At 37.9% G+C, this 23,443-nt stretch overlaps 1 protein-coding gene across 2 annotated transcripts in view; it reads left to right on the top strand.

Moving 5' to 3' along the window:
- The window catches only part of LOC149244504 (uncharacterized), a 297,889-nt gene that overhangs the window by 46,334 nt on the left and 228,112 nt on the right, over positions 1-23,443 (top strand). For both annotated transcript variants that reach the window (XM_089374882.1, XM_089374881.1), the window contains exon 2: positions 9,407-9,632. In XM_089374882.1, coding sequence (XP_089231008.1) covers positions 9,407-9,632 — 226 coding nt within the window. The remainder of the gene's footprint in view (positions 1-9,406; positions 9,633-23,443) is intronic.

The following is a 23,443-nucleotide window of genomic DNA, read 5'->3' as shown; positions in this document are numbered from 1 at the left end:
TCTTGTATAATTTGTTTCTGATTTTCCTTTTCATTGTCGACACTGATTTTATAACTTGTCCTTGCTTTTCCACTATCATGGATTTGATCTGCAATGGTACAGGTGGATGGCACATTCTGATACGAAGAATTGTCTTGAAATCTTTCATCGACAGCTAGACCTTTTATAAGATTACTTTCATTATGTTGCACAATTTTAGGGGCACAAGGCGAGCTATCTGGATCACCATATCTATCTTTAAAAGCATTGAAAATGTCTTGTAAAGAAGTGAAAGAGTCTTCAGGACAATTATTAAACCAATTCAAAGCATCACCCTCTAAAGAAAGGACAAATAGACACATTTTGACATCTTCATGATCATATTGAGGAAGTCTACAATACATGAACATTATACGATAAAAACTCCATAAATGCCTTCTAACAACGACTGAACCACCACCCGAGAACAAAGGTAATTTAGAAATGGCCACTTTCGGTAAATCATGGAGATCATCAGTAAAATGACATGGTTTAAACGAATAATCCATAATGGATAATGAGGGACCAAATGGATGATAGAAAGAGATCTCTGCTCAAGAAAATCAAGAGATGAAAGAAATGGAGTTGCCACTTGAACAATGAATCTAATTCTAGGAACCAAAAAGCAACCAATAAGCAGATATGAGGGAGGCTTCTTGCCTGCGAAAAATAAATGAAAAGAAATGGAGTTGCCATCCAAACAAGAAACGAACTGAAGAATAGGTGCTAAAGGAACGATTAAACGATATGACGAAAGATAAGGCGATGAAAAGATCAAATGACGCCAAAGAATGTTGGCTGTTTGACAGGCTAATGAATGGCGGAAAAGATGAGATGATGCCAAAAAATGTTGACTTTTCCAGCTCAAATGAGAGATGAGAAAGAAGAAAGAATGATGAATGTCGAATAAACCAAGGACAAAAAAAACTCTATCCCCAGCAACGGCGCCAAAAAATGTTGTCGCATAGATTGTCTGGGCAGCGCGACAACGCTCAGACTGGGCGCTGTGACCCTCATCCCCGATCCCTCCGTTTAAGACGTCTCCCTAGGCTAAGGGGGGTAGACCCTATGGGATAAATGAAGACCAACTGTAGACCAGTTGGGTTGGGAGACACATCAAGCCCTTGATTGATTAAAAAATGATGTACCAGTGCCTTATGGAGTTAATGATTAAATGATTATTTATTAAATGTTGCAAAAATATGAACCTTGTAAAACAATCATTTATTATCAAATATCCCAAGCAATACAAGCTATTCAGTAAATTCACAATGCTTTAATAATGATCCAGCAATTAAATTTCTAAAGATTAAATGCTTTAAACAACCATAAAATTTAAATGCTAACCAGATTCAAATAGTTAATCTTCAGATATAAACATTTAAGCACATTTAACTCTACCACAACAGAAAAAGACTTTTAAAGAAATTTCCAATTTTTAATTAGTCTTTTTTCAGAAATTTTTAATTTTTTAAATATATATATATATTTTAAATTTTTATAAAAAAAAAGTAAATGAAAAATTAAATTTATTAACACTAAACTAAATTAAATGAAAAAGCAAATAAACCAAAACTAAAACCTAACTTAAAAGTCAAATATTAAACTAATCTAAATCTAAAATTTAATTCTAAAAACTAAAGAAATTTTTCTTATGCCTTTTTTAATTTTAATTTTTATGATTTTTTTATATTATTTTTAAAATCAAACTTTTAAAAAATTAAATCTAATATTTTAAAGAAATTTAAGTCTAAAACTAAAACAAAAATTTAATGAATCTAAAACTAAAACTTTATCATATATACATAAAAAAGGGAAAATCTAAATTCTAAAAAAACTTCAAATCTAAAACCTAAAAAAGATTTTTTTATTTTTTATTTTTTTAAACCATCTATGATTTTTTATATTTTTTAATTTTTATAAAATTTTAAGATTAAAACAAAACAAAGTCTAAATAAATAAAACTTAAATCTAAATAAAACAAAGAAAAGTCTAACTCTTTTTGTTATATTTTTTATTTAAAAGAAATCAAATTATAATTTAAACTAAATGAAATCTAACCAAAATAAAATAAAAATCAAAACCTAAAATTTAAACTAAAATCTATCTAAATGAACTAACGTGAACAAAAATATCTATGCTAACCTTATTAGTATGCTCATGTAAAAATAAATCAAAATGTCTGCTGTTTGTTATTGTTGCGTGTAATGCAAATGTGCAGGTTGGATGAAGAGTTGACAGCAGCGTGAAGAGGCTACGGGGAGGAGAAGAAATGCGTGGACAATGGTTTGACGCGACGCGCAGATTGTTGGAGGGACAACGTGAGGCAGGAGGAATGAAATGGAGAAGCGAGGAGGGGTTTTGAAACCAGCGTGAGGAATTGCAGGTGAATGGAGCTGCAACGCAGATCAAAAGGACATGAGGGGATTCAGGCAATGGAAAATGAGTTCGATGGTAGAGTTTGAGCGGCTGCGTGGAGGAATAAGGCCGATAATGAGCAGCGTTAAGAGGCAGCAGAAATGAAGCTGCGTTAGGAGCCAGCACGCAGATGCGTGGAGAGCTGAAGTGATGGCAGTGTGAAGGGTGAAGGGAAATTGCTGAAGGAAAACGCGTAGGGACAAATTTGCAGCGGATGGGCAGCAGAGACGAGACTGCGATGGCAGAGAGGACGGATTTGGAGGAAGAATCGATGAAGAGGCTGAATACGCAAGTCTTGTGCAGGTTTGAAGGGAGCAACAATGACTGCGGCCTCTAAAAAAAATTTCAAAATTTTTCTGCAACAGTAAAACCCCAGGCAGCAGTGAAAATTGAAAACGCAGGTAGCAGACTCGTAGTCCAGAAAATTGATTGAAATTTTAAATCCTTCCTGCTCCAGATTGCCTGATAGAAACCCTGAAAAATTTTCAAAACCTGTACCTGCAACCTGAAAACAATAAAAACAAACGGCCAGAACCTGAAAATGCAAAAAAATAAAAATAAATGAAACCCTAAAAACCCTAAGAACCAACTAAATAATTACAGTAATTACAGCTCAGAGGCTCTAAATAGCCAGATTCGTCAATATGCCACAAAAATATTTTCCGAATTTTAAATTTAATGTGAGATGCTTCAGAAAACCCTTCATGCATTCATATAATTTTTTTTTCAAATGATGAGCCCGGGTTCAAAACTGGCTGGGCTCTCTCAGAAAATGCAATCCGGGAGTTGGTTGGTTTAGCCGAGAACTTCCCCGAACGCTCGGTAATCTAAAAAAAAGGATTTCCTGCACAGCTTAAAATCAACCATTAACATAGAGGGAGAAAACAATAGTGAAATTCAGATCAAATGAAGATACTTACCATTATATTTCAGAAATTAAACTATCATTCAAACCCCAAAGATCAGACAAGATACCTGTGCCTAAATCAATCTTCATCAAGCTATTATCAATGGCTGAAAATAAAATTATGCATAAAAATAAAACACCTTACAACACTTCCAAACGAGTAACACCAACAAGATTTTCAACCCCAAAGTCTTTTCTTATTGCACAAAAAATGACTACAAGAGAACTTTCTTTAGCACACGACTCTCAGATCGAATGATCTCAAATGACTCCTGACACCCTATTTAAAGGAAAAATTCCCAACGGCTAGTTCCAGTGATCCATGTCAAACTAATCTCGATCGTCGATGAAGATCAAAATCCCTGTCAATCTCATCCGTCGAATTTTTAAATGCATTTTAATATATTAAAAAATTAAAATCCTGCATTTATTCAATGTTCCACCAAGACTCTGAGACGGGGAGACGCGGGTGCAGGGAGACACACAAGGGGGACGTGTGGGAGTACCATCAAATTTTAGGGAAATTTAGGGGGCACGAGGGGATGTCGGGGTATATATATATTTTTCCTTTTTAATATATATATATATATATATTTCAAATTCATATTCAATAATGAAAGCATAAATACAATGATACATACATAATTGAATTAAATAATGAAATACATTGATCCATACTCATCATCCTTACTAATACATACATGATTCATCCATAGACCACGAGATTCAATAATGAAATACTCCAATCCATATTCATTATTCATTATTCACCATTCTAGAATCTACATTGATTTAAAAATTAAATTCATCATTCATAATTCTAGATTCTAAATTGATTTAAAATTAGAATTCATCATTCATCATTCTAGAATCTAATTAGTACTAAGCAAAATAGACTATAATAGATACTGAAATCTGAATACTGGAATAGTAAATTGATATAACTAAAACTCAAAAACAATGGAGTGATGGGTCTAAAAGTCACTCTAAAGTACAAAGAGGGCTTGGTGCTCTTGATTAAATACAAATTCCATACCCTTGTACATGACAAAATGCAATGGAAACATTGCAATCCATCGAATCCTAAATTCCTGAAAAACTGTTAAGTCTGCTGGATTTTGAGTGAGATCTAAAATTCTACTTTCTCCATATGAAATCCATTGAGGTCGGAACCACTCTCAAACATCCTGAGTCATTTCATGGTAATGTAAAAAATTTAAGTAAAAGGATGAAAATGAAAGATAAAGGAGAATGTCACTTTTACTTTAAGAGTTTAACATTGCCATGAATTACATAGCATTAGTAGGGAAATATGGTCAAATACTAGGTTTTCCCTGTCATAAATCATTGTTTACAAGCAAATTTAATGGGGGACGCATAGCCCATCTTGAGGGGGGACGCCTAGGCGTCCCCCTTTTGGGGAGTCGCGTCCTTCACACCGGGGAAACGTCCCCCCCTTGCGTCTTCCCACGTCTCCCCAAAAGGGGGACGTGGGGAAACGTTTCCCCAGACGCCCCCCCGTCCCGGGTGCGAGGGGTGCGCGCACCTGACCCTAGGGAACGCGTCCCCGTGGAACACTGCATTTATTTACTCAAAACTTTGACTTATTATTATTTTATTATTTTATTTTATTTTTCAAATTTTTTATTTATTTTTAAATTTTATTTTATTTTTTATTTTTTTATTTTTTTTTATTTTTTTATTTTTGGATCCTCAAACTTAGCCTTTGGAAAAATCACCTAGGACCTAGGACTTAGGACTTATGAGGGGATTAAAACATTTCCTAACCCTCAAGACACTTTACATCATGACTTTTACAATTTTACATCTCAAGGGGGAAAACCCATTTGACATAGACCTCATAGACCACCCAGTCTTGCGACACAAACATAATCTAGCAGATCAAGCAATATGTAATAACCTAACCAAATAGTTAGAATTATTTCCAAATTACTTTTACATAGACTCGAAGCACACTAGGATTCACCTAAGATTCCAATGACAAAATTCATTCCAGCTTTGGGGTTAGGCTGAAGGAAAACTCTGCCAATCATGGATCGGTGAGACAAAAAACCTTCTGGAACGTAGATTATCACTAGAAAATTAGGTTTGCTTAGGCAATTTACATACATGACTCAAATCTGCTAAGATTATTTACAATTTACACATGTAGACTGGGTTTACAACATAACATGATCGGGTTGATGATGACAGTCGAATGGCACGGACACGTCGATCAAGCGTTATCCCTTTTGCGGAAAAAGGGGGTGTACTGCGATGGGTAGTTGACACGTAGTGGTCAACATGGACTATCTGTGAGGCACTTATTCTTAGTAGAGGTGAACCTTTTAATGAAGATTCCAATGGAGGATCTTCATGATCCTTATTTTGCAAATGCTAGTTTCTAATGATGATGATTTATTTATCTTCTATCTTGCTAGATGACTTTCCTCCAACCATATATACTTCTTCTTCAGTTGTCCTTATATGCTTCCAATGGAGATTCCATTTCTATCATGATGTTTTCTACAACCATGTAGATTTTCTACTTCAACTATCTTTCCATTCTTCTATGATGATGTCATCTCTATCTTGCTATAATGCATCCTATCATATTTGTGATGCTTCTATTCTCTTCTATAACTAGAAAGAACTAATTGAAGCAGATTATCTCAATCATAGTAGAGATCTTTCACTTCCTCCTCCTTTGATTTATTCTTTTCTGATTCTTCCAGTTCTTCGGTAACATGGGCTTTATTTCTTTCCTTTCTCTTCTTGTTGTACTTCTTGAGTTTGGGACAATTCCTTTTAAAGTGCCCATATTCATTACACTCATAGCATTGTATCTTTGACACATCGATCTTCTTTTTTCGAGGGTCAAACTTTCTAGACTTTACTTTTTTCTCGGCCATGGCAGCATATGCTTGAACTTGCTCAATTGATCCAACATTGCTCTTTGCTTTCAACCTAGTTTCTTTAATCTTACAACCTAGTTTCTTTAATCTTACAAAATGATGAAAGTTCACTGAATGGAGTGGCTTCCTTCTTTCCATAGATACTTGATACAAAGTTGCCCCATTCATCAGGTAGTCCATTGAGCACAACGGTGGTCATATCTTTATTGGACATTATTTCTCCTAATTCTTGTAGTTGATCTCTTATTTGAGATACCCTCATAAGGTATGAGGCTACCCCTTCATCCTTAGATACCTTCATTTTGTATAATTCAGTTTTCAATGATATAACTTCTCCTGTAGTGCTTACAGAAAACAATTCTACCAACTTTTCATAGATATCTTTCGATTTCTCCAATTTTGCTACATAAGGTATGAGGGAATCCTTGATATATTCTTGTGAGGATCCTTTGAGCCCTTATTTCCCTTTTCATATATTTCAATAGTGCTTGAGCTTTCTCTTGAGATGGTTTGGAGATTGAACCCTTAACATATTCAATAACTTCATTCTTTATGAGGATCAAATCTATCCTCTTTTTCCATGCAAGGAAATTTGATGACCCAACCAGTTTGTTGCTCTCCTTGCAGAATGAAGTCATGTTGATAGTAGATTCAAACATAAATATAAAGATACTTACTTGTCAAGTGAAGATGCTCTTAGATGATGATATCTTCAACTTGATGCCTTCTTGATGATGTTGCTTCCTTGATGATCTTCTTCAAGGATGTTTGAGATGTGATCTTTGCTTCAATGTGAGGGAGATCACCTTGATTTCTTTGATGATGATGGCAATGCTTCTTCTTGCTTCCTTTGGATGTAGAATTTGGAGACTTCAAGATGCTTCAAATGTGTAGTCCTTCTTTCTTTGAGTGGAGGTAGGGTCCTTGAGGTCTTCTTCTCCTTGTGATGATGTGATTCTTGAGATGAGTACTCCTCCTTGGTGCTTAATGATTTCCTTGTGCTCAAACCTTATGTATCCTTCTTCAATGATGTGATCTTCAAGCTGCCTCTTCTTGTTGTTGTAGTCACCTTAGCTCTGATACCATGTTGAGAAATCTAGGGGTAGCTAGAATAGGTGATTTCTCTGACTTTGATAACTGCTTGTGATGTATTTTTACTTAACTTGATTTGCTTCTTCTTTCACTTAATTATTATTAGTGTTTTTTATCATCAAACAACTACCAAACAATGAAGATCAGTGAGATGAGGAGAAAAAAAAATGTACGTTGTGAGCCAGTCCTCTTGTGAGGAAAACCCACAAGAACTCTTCTCTTCTTATAGAACTTCAAATGACGAATTCCAAGACCTATGACCCTTGACAAAGACCCCTCCAAGACCAAGTCAAACCTTCCTTTGATGAGCTTCTCTTCCACAGCTTACAACAACAACTTTGACCCTAGCAACTTCTCCATCAACTTCGACCCCAACAATTTCTCTGATAACTTCTACCCAACAATTTTGACCCCAGTACTTTTTGACTTCTTTGACCTGCAATTTTCAGCCCCAGTAGTCATTGCAATTTTGCACGTGTGGTTGTCTTTAGGGTAGATTTGAGTCCTTATTTACTTCACTTCACTTGATTTCTTCTCCTTAAGACTTTAGCGTCCAAAGTAGATTCTCTTGATACCCAAACACGGCTTCACTTAGCAGATTTTCAACTTGATCTTGCTGTGGTAAGATGATGCCCTAACTCCTCGCACGTGTGAGAGATATAACCCTAAAACAGATCCAAAATTTAGATTTCTCTCTTTTTCTCTTCATTAGGTGTTGAGGCTTCTTGTTGTCTTCTTATCCTCCTTGATCGAACTTGTTGCTGATTGGTCGAATTGTTATCTCAAATGAAGTTGAGGTCCCACTATATATAGGCTTCTTAGGATGTCGAATTCTTGTCCTTGAGGCCGACTTGATTCTTCTTGTAGGCCGACGGACTTGTTTGACAAGGTCTTCGAGGGTCTTTATGACACTTCTGACTTTACAAAAAATTTCTTTACAAGATACAACACGCCCAAAGGGGCCTTACATGTATGACAATGACTCTTTGGACTTCATAAGTTTATGACAAACCAAGAAGCACTCAATGGTTGCTTGACCTACAAATAAATTTACTTTGAGCATGAAACCCATGCATCAAGAATGAAAATAATAAATTTTTTTTTTCTCTTTTCATCAAATATATAAAATCATGATTACAATAGACATTATGAATACCGAACCTAGTTACATATTTCAACACTGTGAACACTAAATTCTTCTACAATCAAGTTTTAACTTGGCACAAAATCCCAAATCATTCAAAGCATCATCTCGAAAGGGCTGTTTTAATCTGCAACTCTCCCCCAAATGGTAAGATTATCATGTCTCGATAAATTTTGAGAGTCCAACTCTCCAATTTGAACAACTAACTCACTCCAAGCTTGGCACTCTTCATCATGGGGTCTTCTTCGAAAATGTGTCCTCAATACGGATGAGGCTCTTAAAAGGTATTGTGATAGTAGTCCCAGTAGGTTAGTCCTACGTCTTTTTTCCCAAGTACAGAAGGTTGGTTCACCTTGTTTCTTTATATCAAAATTAATTTTGTGACTCGTAAAGGTTAGCTCTGGTTTAGTGCAAGGTTGGTTCAGTGATCAATTATTCCAACACTCAAGGGAAACACACACCCACACACGTAGTCCAATGTGTCGTCAGTCAAACATCCTCCTTTGATCCGTTACAGAGTTGTTCTCTGCTCCAACATCGACAGTAATATCTTACATTGTATTGATGGATATGGTTTATTACTTTTGCTTTTACTGTTGCTATTATGTAGCGTTTTAACTTATTCTTTTGACTTTTAGGAGTCATGTTTGCTCTCCCTCCACTTATCACTAATGATTTACTTTTGAGTTCCGCTGATTTTTTTTATTATATTGGACATTTTTACCTTATCTAAATAAGTTTTTCTGTAGGCTGGGTATTTCTTTACCACTCTGTTGTGTTCTTGTGTGAAGTATAACTCAGAAAATTCAAAAGGTTTACCATGATATCTCAAAATTTATTTTGTTCCTTTTTAGAAAATTTTGGAGAAGTTGTTTGAGCATGTTGAAAATTGTTGGGTAACTGAAATTGCAGATGTGCATAGCGCGCTTTTTAAATTACAGTTACCTTCTGGGCCCTTGATTGAAAATTCACCAGGCATAAAGCCTGGAACCCTGATAGCTTGTGATCGGGTCTGTATTCCTGGGCTTCGAAGGTTGCAGCATCTCAAGAAATATGCTCATTCACGTCGAGTCAAGGTGCAATATTCAGAAGGAATATCAAAATTAAATCCAACGAAGATTGAAATTTGTTTTCACAGGTATGCCTTATTCTAAAGGACATTAGATTACTTTTCTTGCTGCTAATTATGAGTTGTGGGCACGTTTCTGTGCCTTTATCATGATTATGATGCTATTTATTTATTTGAGACAATACTTCGTATCCGTCTTGCCTACTATAATGCAATTTACTTTATGCATGGTACTGAAATTGCCAAATGAGTTTGAAATTTTTTATGGCTCTGTTTCTATATATATTTATATATTTTTCTATAGATACATATGATGCGTTGAAGGCTCCATTTCTCACTAATTTTTTATGAGTTAGTTTGTGTTATTTGATCAATCATTTGATGTTTACTTTAAAACCATAGGCCAATTTATGATTGTTTCGAAAGTACAAAAGTTCTATGGCAGATTGAAAAAAGGCTAATCTTGTGTAGATTTATTAGCTTCCATTCTAGGTCAATATATACTCATATTTTATTCCCAGCAATTGTGTGTTCTGGTGCTTTTACTGACTTTCACGTGAATGATAACGTATAGGAAGTGCCACTTCTCACTGGGGCTGCAATCATTGATTAGTCTCATTCCGTTAAGACTTTGCATGTCTGTGTATAAACAATTGCTTCTGCAAGACAAAGACAATTCTTTCAGTTTGATATGAAAGTCCTAGTTTTTCTTCGATTCTTATCTGTAGTTAGATGGGCATAGTTATCTTATCCATCACTACCCAGGTGGGAATTTTTGTCCTTGTATGTGGAGAACTATATTCTTTTTTTCCTTGGAAATAAATTCCTGTGGAGCTCCCAAGCAGTTACCCTTGAACAAGGATGGTACCCAGTGTAAAGTCAGCGGTGAAGAAATAGTGCCCCTGATCCTGTGGCAATTGAACTGGAACCTGCAGAGTGCACTGGATTACAGGCAACGTCCTGATAATGTTGGCACCAACCAATTGAGCTAACACTTGGGGTTATGGATAACTCTATTATATCATACTTTTCACTTTCATTACTGGATGAAAAGCAAAAACTTGAAGTTACAGATCTGGTGTTGTGGCAGCCTCTACTCCTGCAACAACTTTGATCAAAATTCCATGCCTTTTCAGTTGACAGTGGAGGGTTCTTAATTTACGTGCCTTATTCTAGCTGAGTCTGGAACCACCGACATTTTACATGTATACTTGATGCCTTCAGTAGCTGGCCTACCTAAAATATCTGGATAAGTTTTTCCACTTGTGTCCTACTCAAGTCTCAACTCCCATATTTGTATTCTCTTGATCAATTTCCTTTTTTGGTGTTTCTTCCTCTCTATCATCTTTTATAGAAATCTTATCTGAATGGATTTCATATATCTAGTCATTCCCTGAAGCCCTCTGAACTTCCTTCTAAGAAGCTTGTTTTCCATTTCTTTTCTCAAAGGTCCTATTCTTTTAAAATTTATTATATCCTCTTGAAACATATTTTCTGGCTCCCTGCAGCTGGGTTTTTGAATCAGTTTGCATGAGCCATTTTTTAAATTCTTTTTTGCATCAACTGCTCGTTTAAATTGTTCCTGCTTCCATCAGAAGATTTCTTTTGACCCCTGGAATCCCTCTACCATACATTCTAGTTTTGATACTCTTCTGCCTTTTTTGTTGGACATGAATGCTGCAGATGACCATACTCACGTTTCTAGGTTTTGCAACAAAATGATATTTTAAGGGCATAAGTAGCACTATGCTTCAAACATTATTGATTGGATCCAGAAGTGGCTTCTCCATGTTTGCCTTCCTAGACTTTGTCAAAAATAATATTAAGTCTAATTTGTATGAGGCCTGTTGTCGCATAGATTGTCACGACAACGCTCAGACCGGGGGCTGTCACCCTGATCCCCGATCTCTCCGTTTAAGCTTGTCTCCCGCGGCTAAGGGGGGTAGACCCTAAGGGATGATGAAGACCAACTGTGGACCAGTTGGGTTGGGAGACACGAGAGAAAACAAGCACTTATTTGATTTTATTAAGTTAATAGACCAGTGCCTTATAGAGTTAATGGCTGAAAGATTATCTATCAAATGCTGCGGAAAGATGAACTCATTAACAATCATTTACCATCAGATAACTCAAGCAATGCAAGATATTCGATAAACGCACAATGCTTTAATAGTGATCCAGCGATTAAAACTCAATAACGATATTCCAGCGATTAAAAATTTCGAAAGATAAATGCTTTAAACAACCACGTAATTTCAAATGTTAACCAGAGATCACATTCATATAGCTAATCTTTAAATGATCATTCAAGCATATTTAACCACATGAAAATGATAAACATTAATCCCACATCAAAAATTTAGCCTCAGCAGAAAAGATATTTCGCAAACATGGCAAATCCTTGAGGCAAGACTGAATCTGGCAAAATATTTCCAAATTTTTTGTATTTTCAAATAAAATAAGACTAAGCTAACTAAAGATGAAACTTTAAATCTAAAGAAAATTCCAAACTACAGGACAAAATAAAAAGTCTAAAAAATTACTTTTTATGCTTTTTATTTTTTTATTTTTATTTTTATTTTTATTTTTATAAAGTAAAACAAAACTAACCTCTAAACTTAAAAAAAATGAAAATCAAATTTATTCTAAACTAAACTAAAAAAACATTTTTTATGATTTTTTACATGTTTTTCATTTAAATGAAAAACTAAACAAAATAACTGCAAACCTAAATCTAAATCTAAAACTAAAGTCCTAAAAGTAAAAAGAAACTTTCAAACTTTTTTATGATTTTTTTTTTATTTTTTTATATTTTAATTAAAATTAAAATCTAAAAACTGAAAATGTAATTCTAAAAGCTAAACAAAAGTTCAAATCTAAAACCTAAACTAAACTCATATTTAAACTAAATAAAGATCTATCCTAGCCTAAAAATCAAAATAATAATCTAAAAATGAATTAATGTATATACATTATATAAAAAAAAATGAAAATCTGAAGCTTATCTAAATGCAAAAGTAAAGGAAAACTTTTTATGATTTTTTATTTTTTATTTTATTTTTTATTTTTATTTTTATTTTTATTTATTTATTAAACTAAAACGTATTCTATGTAAACAAGAACTAACACTAAAAGATATTCATAAAATTAAATAAAAAAAAAGAACTAACACTAAACGTATTATATTGACAACCCTATGAAATCACATAAAACTCTAAGATCTAAATGCTAAATTAAATAAAGGCTCAAACTTACAAACCTACGCATCACTAAACTTAGCTGTTAACGCATTGACACAAAGAAACAACTTACGCTGAACCTGAAAGATCGATAAAAAATGATATGCTAATATGCCAACCACGCAAAACGAACTTCGATTTTTCCTTCTCTTTCTGGTTGTCGTTTGCTGCGCAGGTTTGAAGGGTTTGACGGCGGCAACAGTAAAGCCAACTGAAAGACTGCGTGATTTCCCTTTTTTTATTTGCAGGTTCTCACGGATTTTACGCTGTGTGTGAAGACAAAAAGGGGTTGCGTGATGGATATGGACGCGCTGCAGTTTTTGACAATGGCAATTCTATTTCTGGAATGGTTAGATGGCTGGTGCAATGACTGCAGCGTGAAGGAGCTGCGGCTGAGGAAATCGTTTTGCAGACTTGGACGTAAAAGGCTGCGGGAGAGGCGTAGCAAGAAATGCAATGGTGACTGCAAGTTAAAGCCACGTTGAAGAGGGAGAGACGAGCGTGAGGAATACTGATTTGAAGGGCTGTGATGCGTAGACAAGCAAGGCAGGATGGGCTGCTGCGTAGATTTGAGGAAGGAACCGCAAGTTTGTTTGCAGTTGACAAGCCAGGCTGAGGGGAAAAGAACCAAAACAGGGATTTGGAAGTGAGGGCGTGGGCAACGTTTGGGAGCAGATGGGCAGCAAAAGCATAAAAAATGACTGCGTGGAGAAATAATGGACGCAGAAAGGTTTGAGCTGCGTGAGTGATACGCAAAGCTTGAAAACAAGTATTGAGACCCTAAAAAAATTCCAGATTATATTGCCTCAGATTTATTTATGAAATCCCTGCAGATTCTTCTTCAGATAAAATTTGAAAACCCCGGATTGCAGAAATAATGCCTCTGCAAGAGATTGTTTTGATGCAATAGCAGGGGCTGATCAAACCCTCGGAGGTCTTCAGAAAACCTTGCAACCTGTAATGGAGAGACACACCCAAACATAATGTGCAGAAAACAAAACTAAAACCCTAAATCAGCTAAATAATTACAACATTTACAACTCTTCGACTCTTAAGCAGCCAGATTTGTCAGTAATCCACATAAATATTATCAGAATTTAATTTTAATGTGAGATACTTTAGAAAACCCTGCATGCATTCATAAAAATTTCAGATGATAAGCTTGAGATTAACACTAGCTGGGCTCTTTCAGAAAACACAATCCGGGAGTTGGCTGGTTCAGCGGAGAACTTCCCCTAACGCCCGGTAAACTCAAAACTAAGATTTCCTGCACAACTTAAAATCAACCATTGACATAGAGGGAAAAAACAATAGTGAAATCCAGATCAAATGGAGATACCTGCCATTATATTCCAGAATCTAAGCTACCATTCAAACCCCAGAGATCAGGCAAGATACCTGTGCCTAAATCAATCTTCATCAAGCTAAAATCAATAGCTGAAAATAAAATTATGCAGAAAAATAAATCATCTTACAACACTTTCAGAAGAGTAACACCAACAAGATTTTTAACTCAAAAGTCTTTCTTTATTGCACAAAAATTACTACAAGAGAGCTTTTTTTAGCACCAGACTCTCAGATCTAATATGATCTCAAATGACCCCTAGCACCCTATTTAAAGGAAAATTTCCCAATGGCTAGTTCGAGTGATCCATGTCAAACTAATCTCGACCGTCGATGAGGATCAAGATTTCTTTTAATCTCATCCGTCGAATTTTTAAATGCATTTTAATATATTAAACAATTAAAATTTTGCATTTATTTACTCAAAAATTTGACTTATTATTATTTTATTTTATTTTATTTTTATTATTTTATTATTTATATCTTTTATTTTTTTATTGTTTTTTATTTTTTCATTTTTGGATCCTCGAACTTAGCCTTTGGAAAAATCACCTAGGACCTAGGACTTAGGACTTATGAGGGGATTAAAACATTTTCTAACCCTCAAGACACTTTACATCATGACTTTTACAATTTTACATCTCAAGGGGGAAAACCCATTTGACATAGACCCTCATAGACCACCCAGTTCTGTGACACAAATATAATCTAGCAGATCAACACACTAGGATTCCCCTAAGATTCTAATGACAAAATTCGTTTCGGCTTTGGGGTTAGGCTGAAGGAAAACTCTGCTGATCATGGATCGGTGAGACAAAAAATCTTCCGGTACGTAGATTATCACTAGAAAATTAGGTCCACCTAGGCAATTTACATACATGACTAAGATCTGCTAAGATTATTTACAATTTACACATGCAGACTGGGTTTACAACATAACATGATCGGGCTGACGATCACTGTCGAATGGCACGAACACGTCGATCAAGCGCTATCCCTTTTGCGAAGAAAAGGGGGTGTACTGCTATGGGTAGTTGACACGTAGTGGTCAACAAGGCCTACACTAGTGAAACATTTGTGATTCAAATCACAAACGCTGGTTTACACGTTAATGGAGATTTGTATGGTGCATGGGTTGTGAATTCGTTTGATGATTGTGATGCCTTGGTTGATGATCGATGAGATGAAATAGTCATGGGTGTCTTGATGTTGTTTTGCTTGATATACTTGCTTATCACAGAGAGATAGCATTGCACTTGGTCATGTAATGGTATGTCTCCTTTTTTTGCTAAGATGATTGGATTTGAGGATGTATGACTCCCTTGATGGGACAGCCTAACACTTTTGGGCTAGTTTGACATTGTATTGGCATCTTCATTTGGTTGGATTCATGATGGTGTAGAGCACTTGGCATATGCCCCCTCTTTTTCATATCTTTTATGCTTTGATCAATGGGTATTAGCATGGTTAAGAGGCACATTACTCTAATGTCCTAGCTCTTATTGATATTTCTCATAGATGCATCGGTTACTTATGTGGTGTATCATGGTCTTATGTGAAGCGCTACCCTTTTCTTGATTATATGTTGAGACATATTCATATTTATCATCATTTCATACGTCTTTTGGCAAGGGCATTCCCCTTCTTGATGAATTGGTTGATCATGTGGATGATTTGGCATTTGGTTTGATCGTGATACTTGGCTTGGATCTAGCGCATAGCACAAGATGGATTGTTGTGTTGCCGCTTGAATACACATATGGGATTATTGTGGAGAAAATATTTAAATCCACTTGGTGTGGCCTTGGGGGTAAGTTTCGAGTTGAGTTGCTATACTCAAATCTCAACTCCTCCTTCAAGGCTAACACCTAGCGAAGCCAAGGGGGGTGGACCCTATTAAAATAACTAAGGCTTGACTAATCTATGTTGAACAAATCAAGTTCTAGGAGTTAATTACAATGACCAAGATACATTCATCCACCAATATACAAGTAATAGCAAAAGCCCTAAAAACATGTAAATCAACTAATGAGCATAACAACCATCCACATGTATGAGATATATCAATGACAAGATGAATGGAAAACTTGAAAGTAATTGATGTGAGTAATGACCTGTGCCAAGTAAGGAACTTTGCAGAAGTAAATGATCAAAAGTAAAATGTTACTTGAAAATGAATATGGCAATGAAAGATGACTAGGTACAAAAGTGCCAAATAGATATGTAATCGAGTGTGCTCTTGGTTTGTTTTATATTATAATTAAGATTATCGCTTGAGTTTAGGACGATCGATTTGCAAAATTTGGAACAAGTTGCAATTCAACTTCTTCCCCATGACTTATCCTCGCCAGGGCCCTGATCTCAAAAATAAGAAGACTTAGAGAAAGAAGGATCCCTAATTTAAATTACTTCAACCAACAAGTTGGAGGTATATTAATTTTTGAAAAGTAAATCTAACTATTGAATTTGAGAATAGATCTAATGTAGAGAGAGAGATGCTTGAATGTAAAGACAAAGTAACTAAAATAGATAACTAATGAAAGGAAATTAGAACTACACTAGATTGTTACAATAAAATGAAAGATTGGATTACATGAAATGAGTAAATTGCAAGCTATCCTAGATTGCACGAAATTGCATGAAATGAAAAGGGAAAGTTAAACTAGATTGTGAGATGGTGATTACCTACTTTACATTAATTTGATTAATGATAAGAAAATGCAAATCACTCAAGCACCACCACAAGTCACTTTCCCAAATGGGGAAGAGGGTTGCTTAGGGGGCAAAATCCCCTAATTCCCAAGAACATCAATGCTTTTATTAGTTTATATTACAATCCTTGATTTGATCCCACACAAAAGAGGAGCTCAAAATCAATAGGAAATAGAAACTCCCTTCCCAACAAGGGGAGGAGAATCAACTTAAGAAAGTTACGAAGATCCCTTAAAGATCAAAGGATGTGTTGTCTGTTAGTTTCTGTAGCATCGAAGGTGTTTTAGTCTCGAAACTTTGTGGAGAGGCTAAAACACGAGTTCTCCATAACCCAAAAATCGTTTCTGGAAATTCCACCTAGAAGTGTCTCAATTAGATTATTAGCCTATTTTTTTAATATTTCCTAAGTCTAAAACTTAAGAAATTTGGTTAATTAATCAATATTAATTGAAATAAAGTGTGAATCATCTAGAAACTCACACGGATCGACAAGGAATTAATCTGGGCCCTTGATTAAGTTTTAATCTTGGTTGTTGGTGGTCCAACAGAAGATTATAAGAAGAAGTTGATGGGTAGATGGAGAACACACTCGAGACACTTGTGAGAACCACAAAGAGTTAGATTTCCTTGGAGAGTTCGATTTTCCAGAGAGCCAACAATGCTGGAAGAGTTTGAGCTTCAGTAAGGAAGCAAAGACAAAGAAGGGCATAGACAGTGAGGCTGGAGGAAGCTTTCTAGATCCGACGAGTGCATTTGCATAGAGGCAGAGATAGCCACAGTGACGCTGACACAGGGGCTGCGTAGAAACCTCTAGAGGCAGTTTGATTTTGCTGGAGAGAAGTCGAGTTTCAGTTCCAGAGGCCAGGAAAGGGTTCCAATGTTGGAATTTCTAAGTATAACTGTTAGAAATCCTTCATGTACTCTTTGATTTATTTCTGCCTACTTGTTCTGTTTAATTAACAAGTTATTTACCATGTAAATATTGAAAATAAATACAAGTACATGCTCAACACATTACAGATCATCAACTGAACGAAAAAACAAGCACACAAGTGACACGCTGTTTTTGGACCAACGTCCCCGGAAAAACCCAATGCGGGAAAACCGGTGCAACTATCTGAGTGTTTTATTATTAAGCAGTTTCAGAATACAATCTGGGTGCCAAATCGGCTCACCCAATAGAGAATGATCTCGGTAGCAGTACCTCTCAGTCAGAGACAGATATTCTGGCTAAAACCTCGGATGAACAATCCCACAGCTCTCAGCTTTACAAACCCCACGAATTCTCCAGCGTCTGCCTCTAGGGACTGTGTCAGCCTCTCTGGCCCAACGTCACCCCAACTCGCCCTGTGTCAACCTCTGGAGGCACTGTGTTAGCCTCTAGAGCTTCTGCGTCACCCACGCTGGTTCTCTCTGGCACTGCGCACCTCCTGGCTGCCTCTGCGTGGACCCTTACTGGCTCTGCGTGGCCTCTAGCTAGCTTTGCGTCCCTCTCTCCTAGCTTCTGCGTTGATGCTCCTGGTACCCTCTCTGTCTCTCTGATTTTGTATTCACTGCCCCTCAGTTGCAACTCTGATCACTCCTTCGATTTCCACAGCAAGCCCTGCCCCAGAAAATTGAATTCTTGATCAGCTCGGTGTGTTCTCCAAGTGACCCTCAAGCCTCCTCTTATACTTCTCGTTGACAATTCAACAACCAAAATTAAGTCCCTAATCAATGGCTAAGATTAACTCTGGCTTGATCCATGACTTTTGGACCCTTCTAACACAATTTTATATTAATTCACATTAATATTTTATTTTCCCTAAGTTTAGACTTTTAGGGACTCCATTAAAAATATTAATTATTTTAATATCTCCCAAACTGTTTAGAATCTGCCCAAACCATTTCTGGGTATTGGAGATCTCATGTGCTTTAGCCTCTCCACCAATTTTCGTGGCTAGAGCACATCCGTTGCTATCTCAAATCAACACTCCCTCTTAGCGAGGACTGTGCTCTAGTAATACTCTTCACTGAGCATCACCCTGATCATCCGACATCAGTCCTAGTGCTGATGCTAGGCTTCTTGCCCAACATCCTCTGTACTGCTGCATTATGTACTGCTACCCATGCCCCTGCCACTGCTATTGCCACTGTTGCATCTGTACAACATCCCCTCTCATCATGCTGCATCGTGCTGCCCATAACACTGCCACTGCTAACTGCTGCATTGCAACTCAGTTGCTGAGAAGTAAGTAACTGATCTCCCAACTCTGACATCTCTGTTAGGCTAGAGACACCCATGATGCTGAAACTCCATCTGTCACTAACAAGTGCCCCTTTTGTGACCTCTGCGTTGCTGCAACAACTCCATGCGTCTCGCACTGCTGCCTCACGCTGTCCTGGGAATCCTGCACTGTAGCTCCCTCTGACACTCCATTCGCATCCGTCTCTACTGACGCTCGCCAATACTGCTACTCCTCTTCAGGGCTCCCGTAGCAAGGTATAAACCAAGAGGCTGGGTACCTCGAGGATCTTGCCCCTCATCGCCTGTAGTCGATCTGACTATAGCTCGATGTCTCCCCACTTCCTCTCAAGTGGCTTGTGAGCACTCATGGCACCTATGTCACAAGGTTCGTCGAACTTTAACCTTGAGGTTCGAATTTTGGCGAACCTTAAAAAAAATTTGAGGTTCGGCGAACCTCATCGAACCTCATAGCCATTGACCAAGTCCATAGATCAAAACTCATAACTTCATGTCACAACTCAAGCTTGTAATTTATCCTTGCAGTTTCCATGTCCGTGATAGCATTTTTGATGTTTACTGATGTTGATTTCTTACTATTTTATCCTATAATTCATTTTATCTATATATATATATATATAGACGAACCTAATGGCGAACCTCATCAAAACATTCGAACTCAAACCGAACCTAATCATTGCCGAACCCGAACTCGAACCCGAACCATGTGACATTGCATGGCACTATCATCATCTGTCTCCACTTCCTTCTCCGCCCTTGCTGGTGCAACCTTGGTCTTGCAAGCCTATCCCTTGCTCTTCTTCCTTGGACACTGGCTCGCATAGTGACCTAGTTCACCACAGTGGAAGCATTTGACCTTGGAGAGGTCCTTCTTCTTCTGTTTCACCTGCTTTCCCTCAGATGCTAGGGCAACATACTCCTCTTCCTCCTTCTTGACTCTGACCCCCTTGCCGCTGCTTCCTGCCTTGGTCAGCCTTCTGATCTCTTCTTGGCCAAGAGCCACCCATAGTTCCTCCTAATCTGGAAGGGTTGACCTGCCTAGTATGCTTTGGACAAACACCTCCCAGTCTTCTGAGACTGCGTTCAGGGCTGTCCTCACCATCAATTCTTTATCCGGCGTGGCCCCTATGGAAGTCAGCGGATCTCGGATCTCCTTCAATCGACCGAGGAAGGTGTCGATTTGTTCTCCTTTCTACATCTGGTATGATCGCAACTAATTTTCTAGTAGCATCTTCCTCTACACGGAAGTATGCTAATACAATTTCGTCAGGGCCTCCCACATTGCATTTGCCGTTTCCTTTTCGGCAATATGTGGTACTACATGGTCCTTGACCCCATCAAGGATGATGCTCTTGGCCCTTGCCATTGCCTCCTCATACTTGCTGTTCTCAGCCGGGTCAACTAGGATTGTTATCATTTTCAAGGCGAAGTCCTTGAGACGATATATGTCTAGAACGAACAAGATTCTGGCCTTCCAGAGCACGAAGTTTGAGGCTCCGTCCAGTCTGTCCTGGTCTCTTACCCCGTTCACTGCCATTTCACTGTTCCTCTACTTCCCTCCTGGAAGTTCTCAGTGTGACTCCCTCTAAGCCTCGATTTCCCTCTTGGAAATGCCTCTGCCAATGTCCAGATGCCCCCACTCCGATCGTTAGTGCAGCTGCACCACTGATCTGGATTTCTTTGCTAAAAATCCTCGGTAGCAACTACCTCCTCCTTGGTCTTGCCCTGTTAGGTACTGTTCTAACCACAATACCCCACCAGCTTCACTCTGCAACTTACCCACAACCTCCTATGCCTCAACAAATTGAAGGTTAGAGCTTCTAGGCTCTGCGCAATCCCGACACCAACAAAATCGCACCTCCTGGCTACGGGCGTTAATCTTTCCTGACTGAGAAAGATGACCGGGGTCAGGTCTGCTCCCTTCTGCCACTGCGTTGATCCTCCTCCCAGCTCAAACTTGATGACGCAGGCACTGCGTCACCCCTTCCTTGCTGCTTTTCTGCTAGGAACAACTTATGTCACTCGGGACAGCTGTTTCTGCTGCTGCTGCTCTGTTCGGCTGATGCCCTCAGTTCTCCTGTGATCTGCAACCACCATCTAATACCATGTTGGAATTCTAACTGTTATAAATCCTTCATGTACTTTTTGATTTATTTCTGCCTACTTGTTCTATTTAATTAACAAGTTATTTACCATGTAAATACTTAAAATAAATACAAGTACATGCTCAAAACATTATAGATCATCAACTGAAGGAAAAAAACAAGCACACAAGTGACATCGTTGTTTTTGGACCAATGTCCCCAGAAAAACCCCATGCGGGAAAACCGGTGGAGCTATCTGAAGGTTTTATTATTAAGCAGTTTCAGAATACAATCTAGGTGCCAAACCGGCTCACCCAGCAGAGAATGATCTCGGCAGCAGTAGCTCTCAACCGGAGACAAATATTCTGGCTAAAACCCCGAATGAACAGTCCCACAACTCTCAGCTCTAATCTGCCCCATGAATTCTCCAGTGTCTACCTCTAGGGACTATGTCAGCCTCTCTCGCCCAATGTCAGCCCAATGTCACCCCAACTCGCCCTGCGTCAGCCTCTAGAGCCTCTGCGTCACCCATGCTGGCTCTCTCTGGCATTGCACAACTCCTAGTTGGCTTTGCATGGGCCCTGACTGGCTCTGCGTGGCCTCTAGCTGGCTCTGCGTCCCTCTCTCCCAGCTTCTGCGCTGATGCTCCTAGTACCCTCTCTGCCTCTCTGCTTTTGTATTCACTGCCCCTCAGCTGCAACTCTGATCACTCCTTCGATTTCCTCAGCAAGCCCTGCCTCAGAAAATCGAATTCTTGATCAACTCGGTGTGTTCTTCAAGTGACCCTCAAGCTTCCTCTTATAATTTTCTCATTGACAATTCAACGTCCGAGATTAAGTCCCTAATCAATGGCTAAGACTAACTCTGGCTTGATCCATGACTTTTAGACCCTTCTAACACAATTTTATATTAATTCACATTAATATTTTATTTTCCTAAGTTTAGACTTAGGGACTCCATTAAAAATCTTAATTATTTTAATATCTCTCAAACTGTTTAGAATCTGCCCAAACCATTTCTGGGTATTGGAGATCTCATGTGCTTTAGCCTCTCCACCAATTTTCGTGGCTACAACACATCCGATGCTACCCATAGTGAGTCAAGTCCTGAATCTTGAGTCCTGTCCTAGTCTCAACTCTCAAGAGTCAAAATATCAACAAAAAATATAATAAATGTATATCATGAGTCATCTACATGTCATAAAGTAATCAGTCACTGAGATCCTCTGCCCCTTTTACGGGAATAGTGAGTGGCTTTGCCTTTTCCTTTAGAGCAAGAAGACCATGCCCCTGATGCTACAAATGGACTCTGTCGTCCTCTAGAAGCCAATAAAAGAGGTGGCCTGTGTCCTCTGCTGCTGCCCATCCTAGATGGTGTCACCTCCTCCTCCTCATCCTCCTGCTCTGCCTCCTGACCTTGCTCCTCATCCTCCTCCTCCTCTGCCACTAGTGCCTCTAGATACACATCTAACCAGTCAGGGATCGAGTCCATGGCCGACCTCTCAGTCTCGACCCTCCATGCAGCAGTGGTATCAATATTGTTCAATTAGATGGCTTCCACATTAGGATTTTTCTGAAGTTGTCTCACCCACAATCGAAGATTGTAGTAGACATAGACCATGTCATTGAGGCGTTGGGACTCCAATCTGTATTAGGGTCATAGATTGTAAATTAGTATTTAGAAAATTTAAATATTAAAAACCATAAAATGAATTCAAAAATTTAATCTGATTTTTTTCTTACTTGTTGCGCTTTTCACTGTGTATTTTGTCAAATACACTCCAGTTGTGCTCACACCCAGAGGAACTGCATGTTTGGCTGATCACTTGAATGGCAAGCTTTTGGAGATGGGGTACTCTGCCACCATAGCTTGTCCACCAAGCATCTACAAGTTAAAAGAAAAATGAGAAACATAAGATAAAAAGGTTAAAACATTGAAATTCTAAACTTGAAGCAAATTATGAAGAGACAATGAATTATGAAATTTGAGAGTTGAAAGTTGAAACAAACTGAAGCTTACCTGGCACTTTGGTTGTCCTATTTTTAATAGCCATGGTAAAATCAAATGTACCACCTGCCATCTGTTGTAGCGGCTACAAACACCCTCCAAAATTTTGGCTCGCATGCAAATTTTGGAGCCTACCTTGGATCCTATGATCGATCATCCTTGGTCACTTGTTGGTAAGTTGATGATTTCAAGCTCCCCTCCTTGATCTTAAGAGTTGTTCATGTTCACATCTTTATGCAACATGTGTCA

The sequence above is a fragment of the Pinus tabuliformis genome, chromosome 8, assembly GCF_031772625.1.
Source record: "Pinus tabuliformis cultivar Carrire ecotype Pingquan chromosome 8, CPIR1, whole genome shotgun sequence".
Classification (NCBI taxonomy): Eukaryota; Viridiplantae; Streptophyta; class Pinopsida; order Pinales; family Pinaceae; genus Pinus; species Pinus tabuliformis.
Note: the sequence above shows the minus strand (reverse complement) of the source record. Positions and strands in the feature narration are given on the sequence as shown.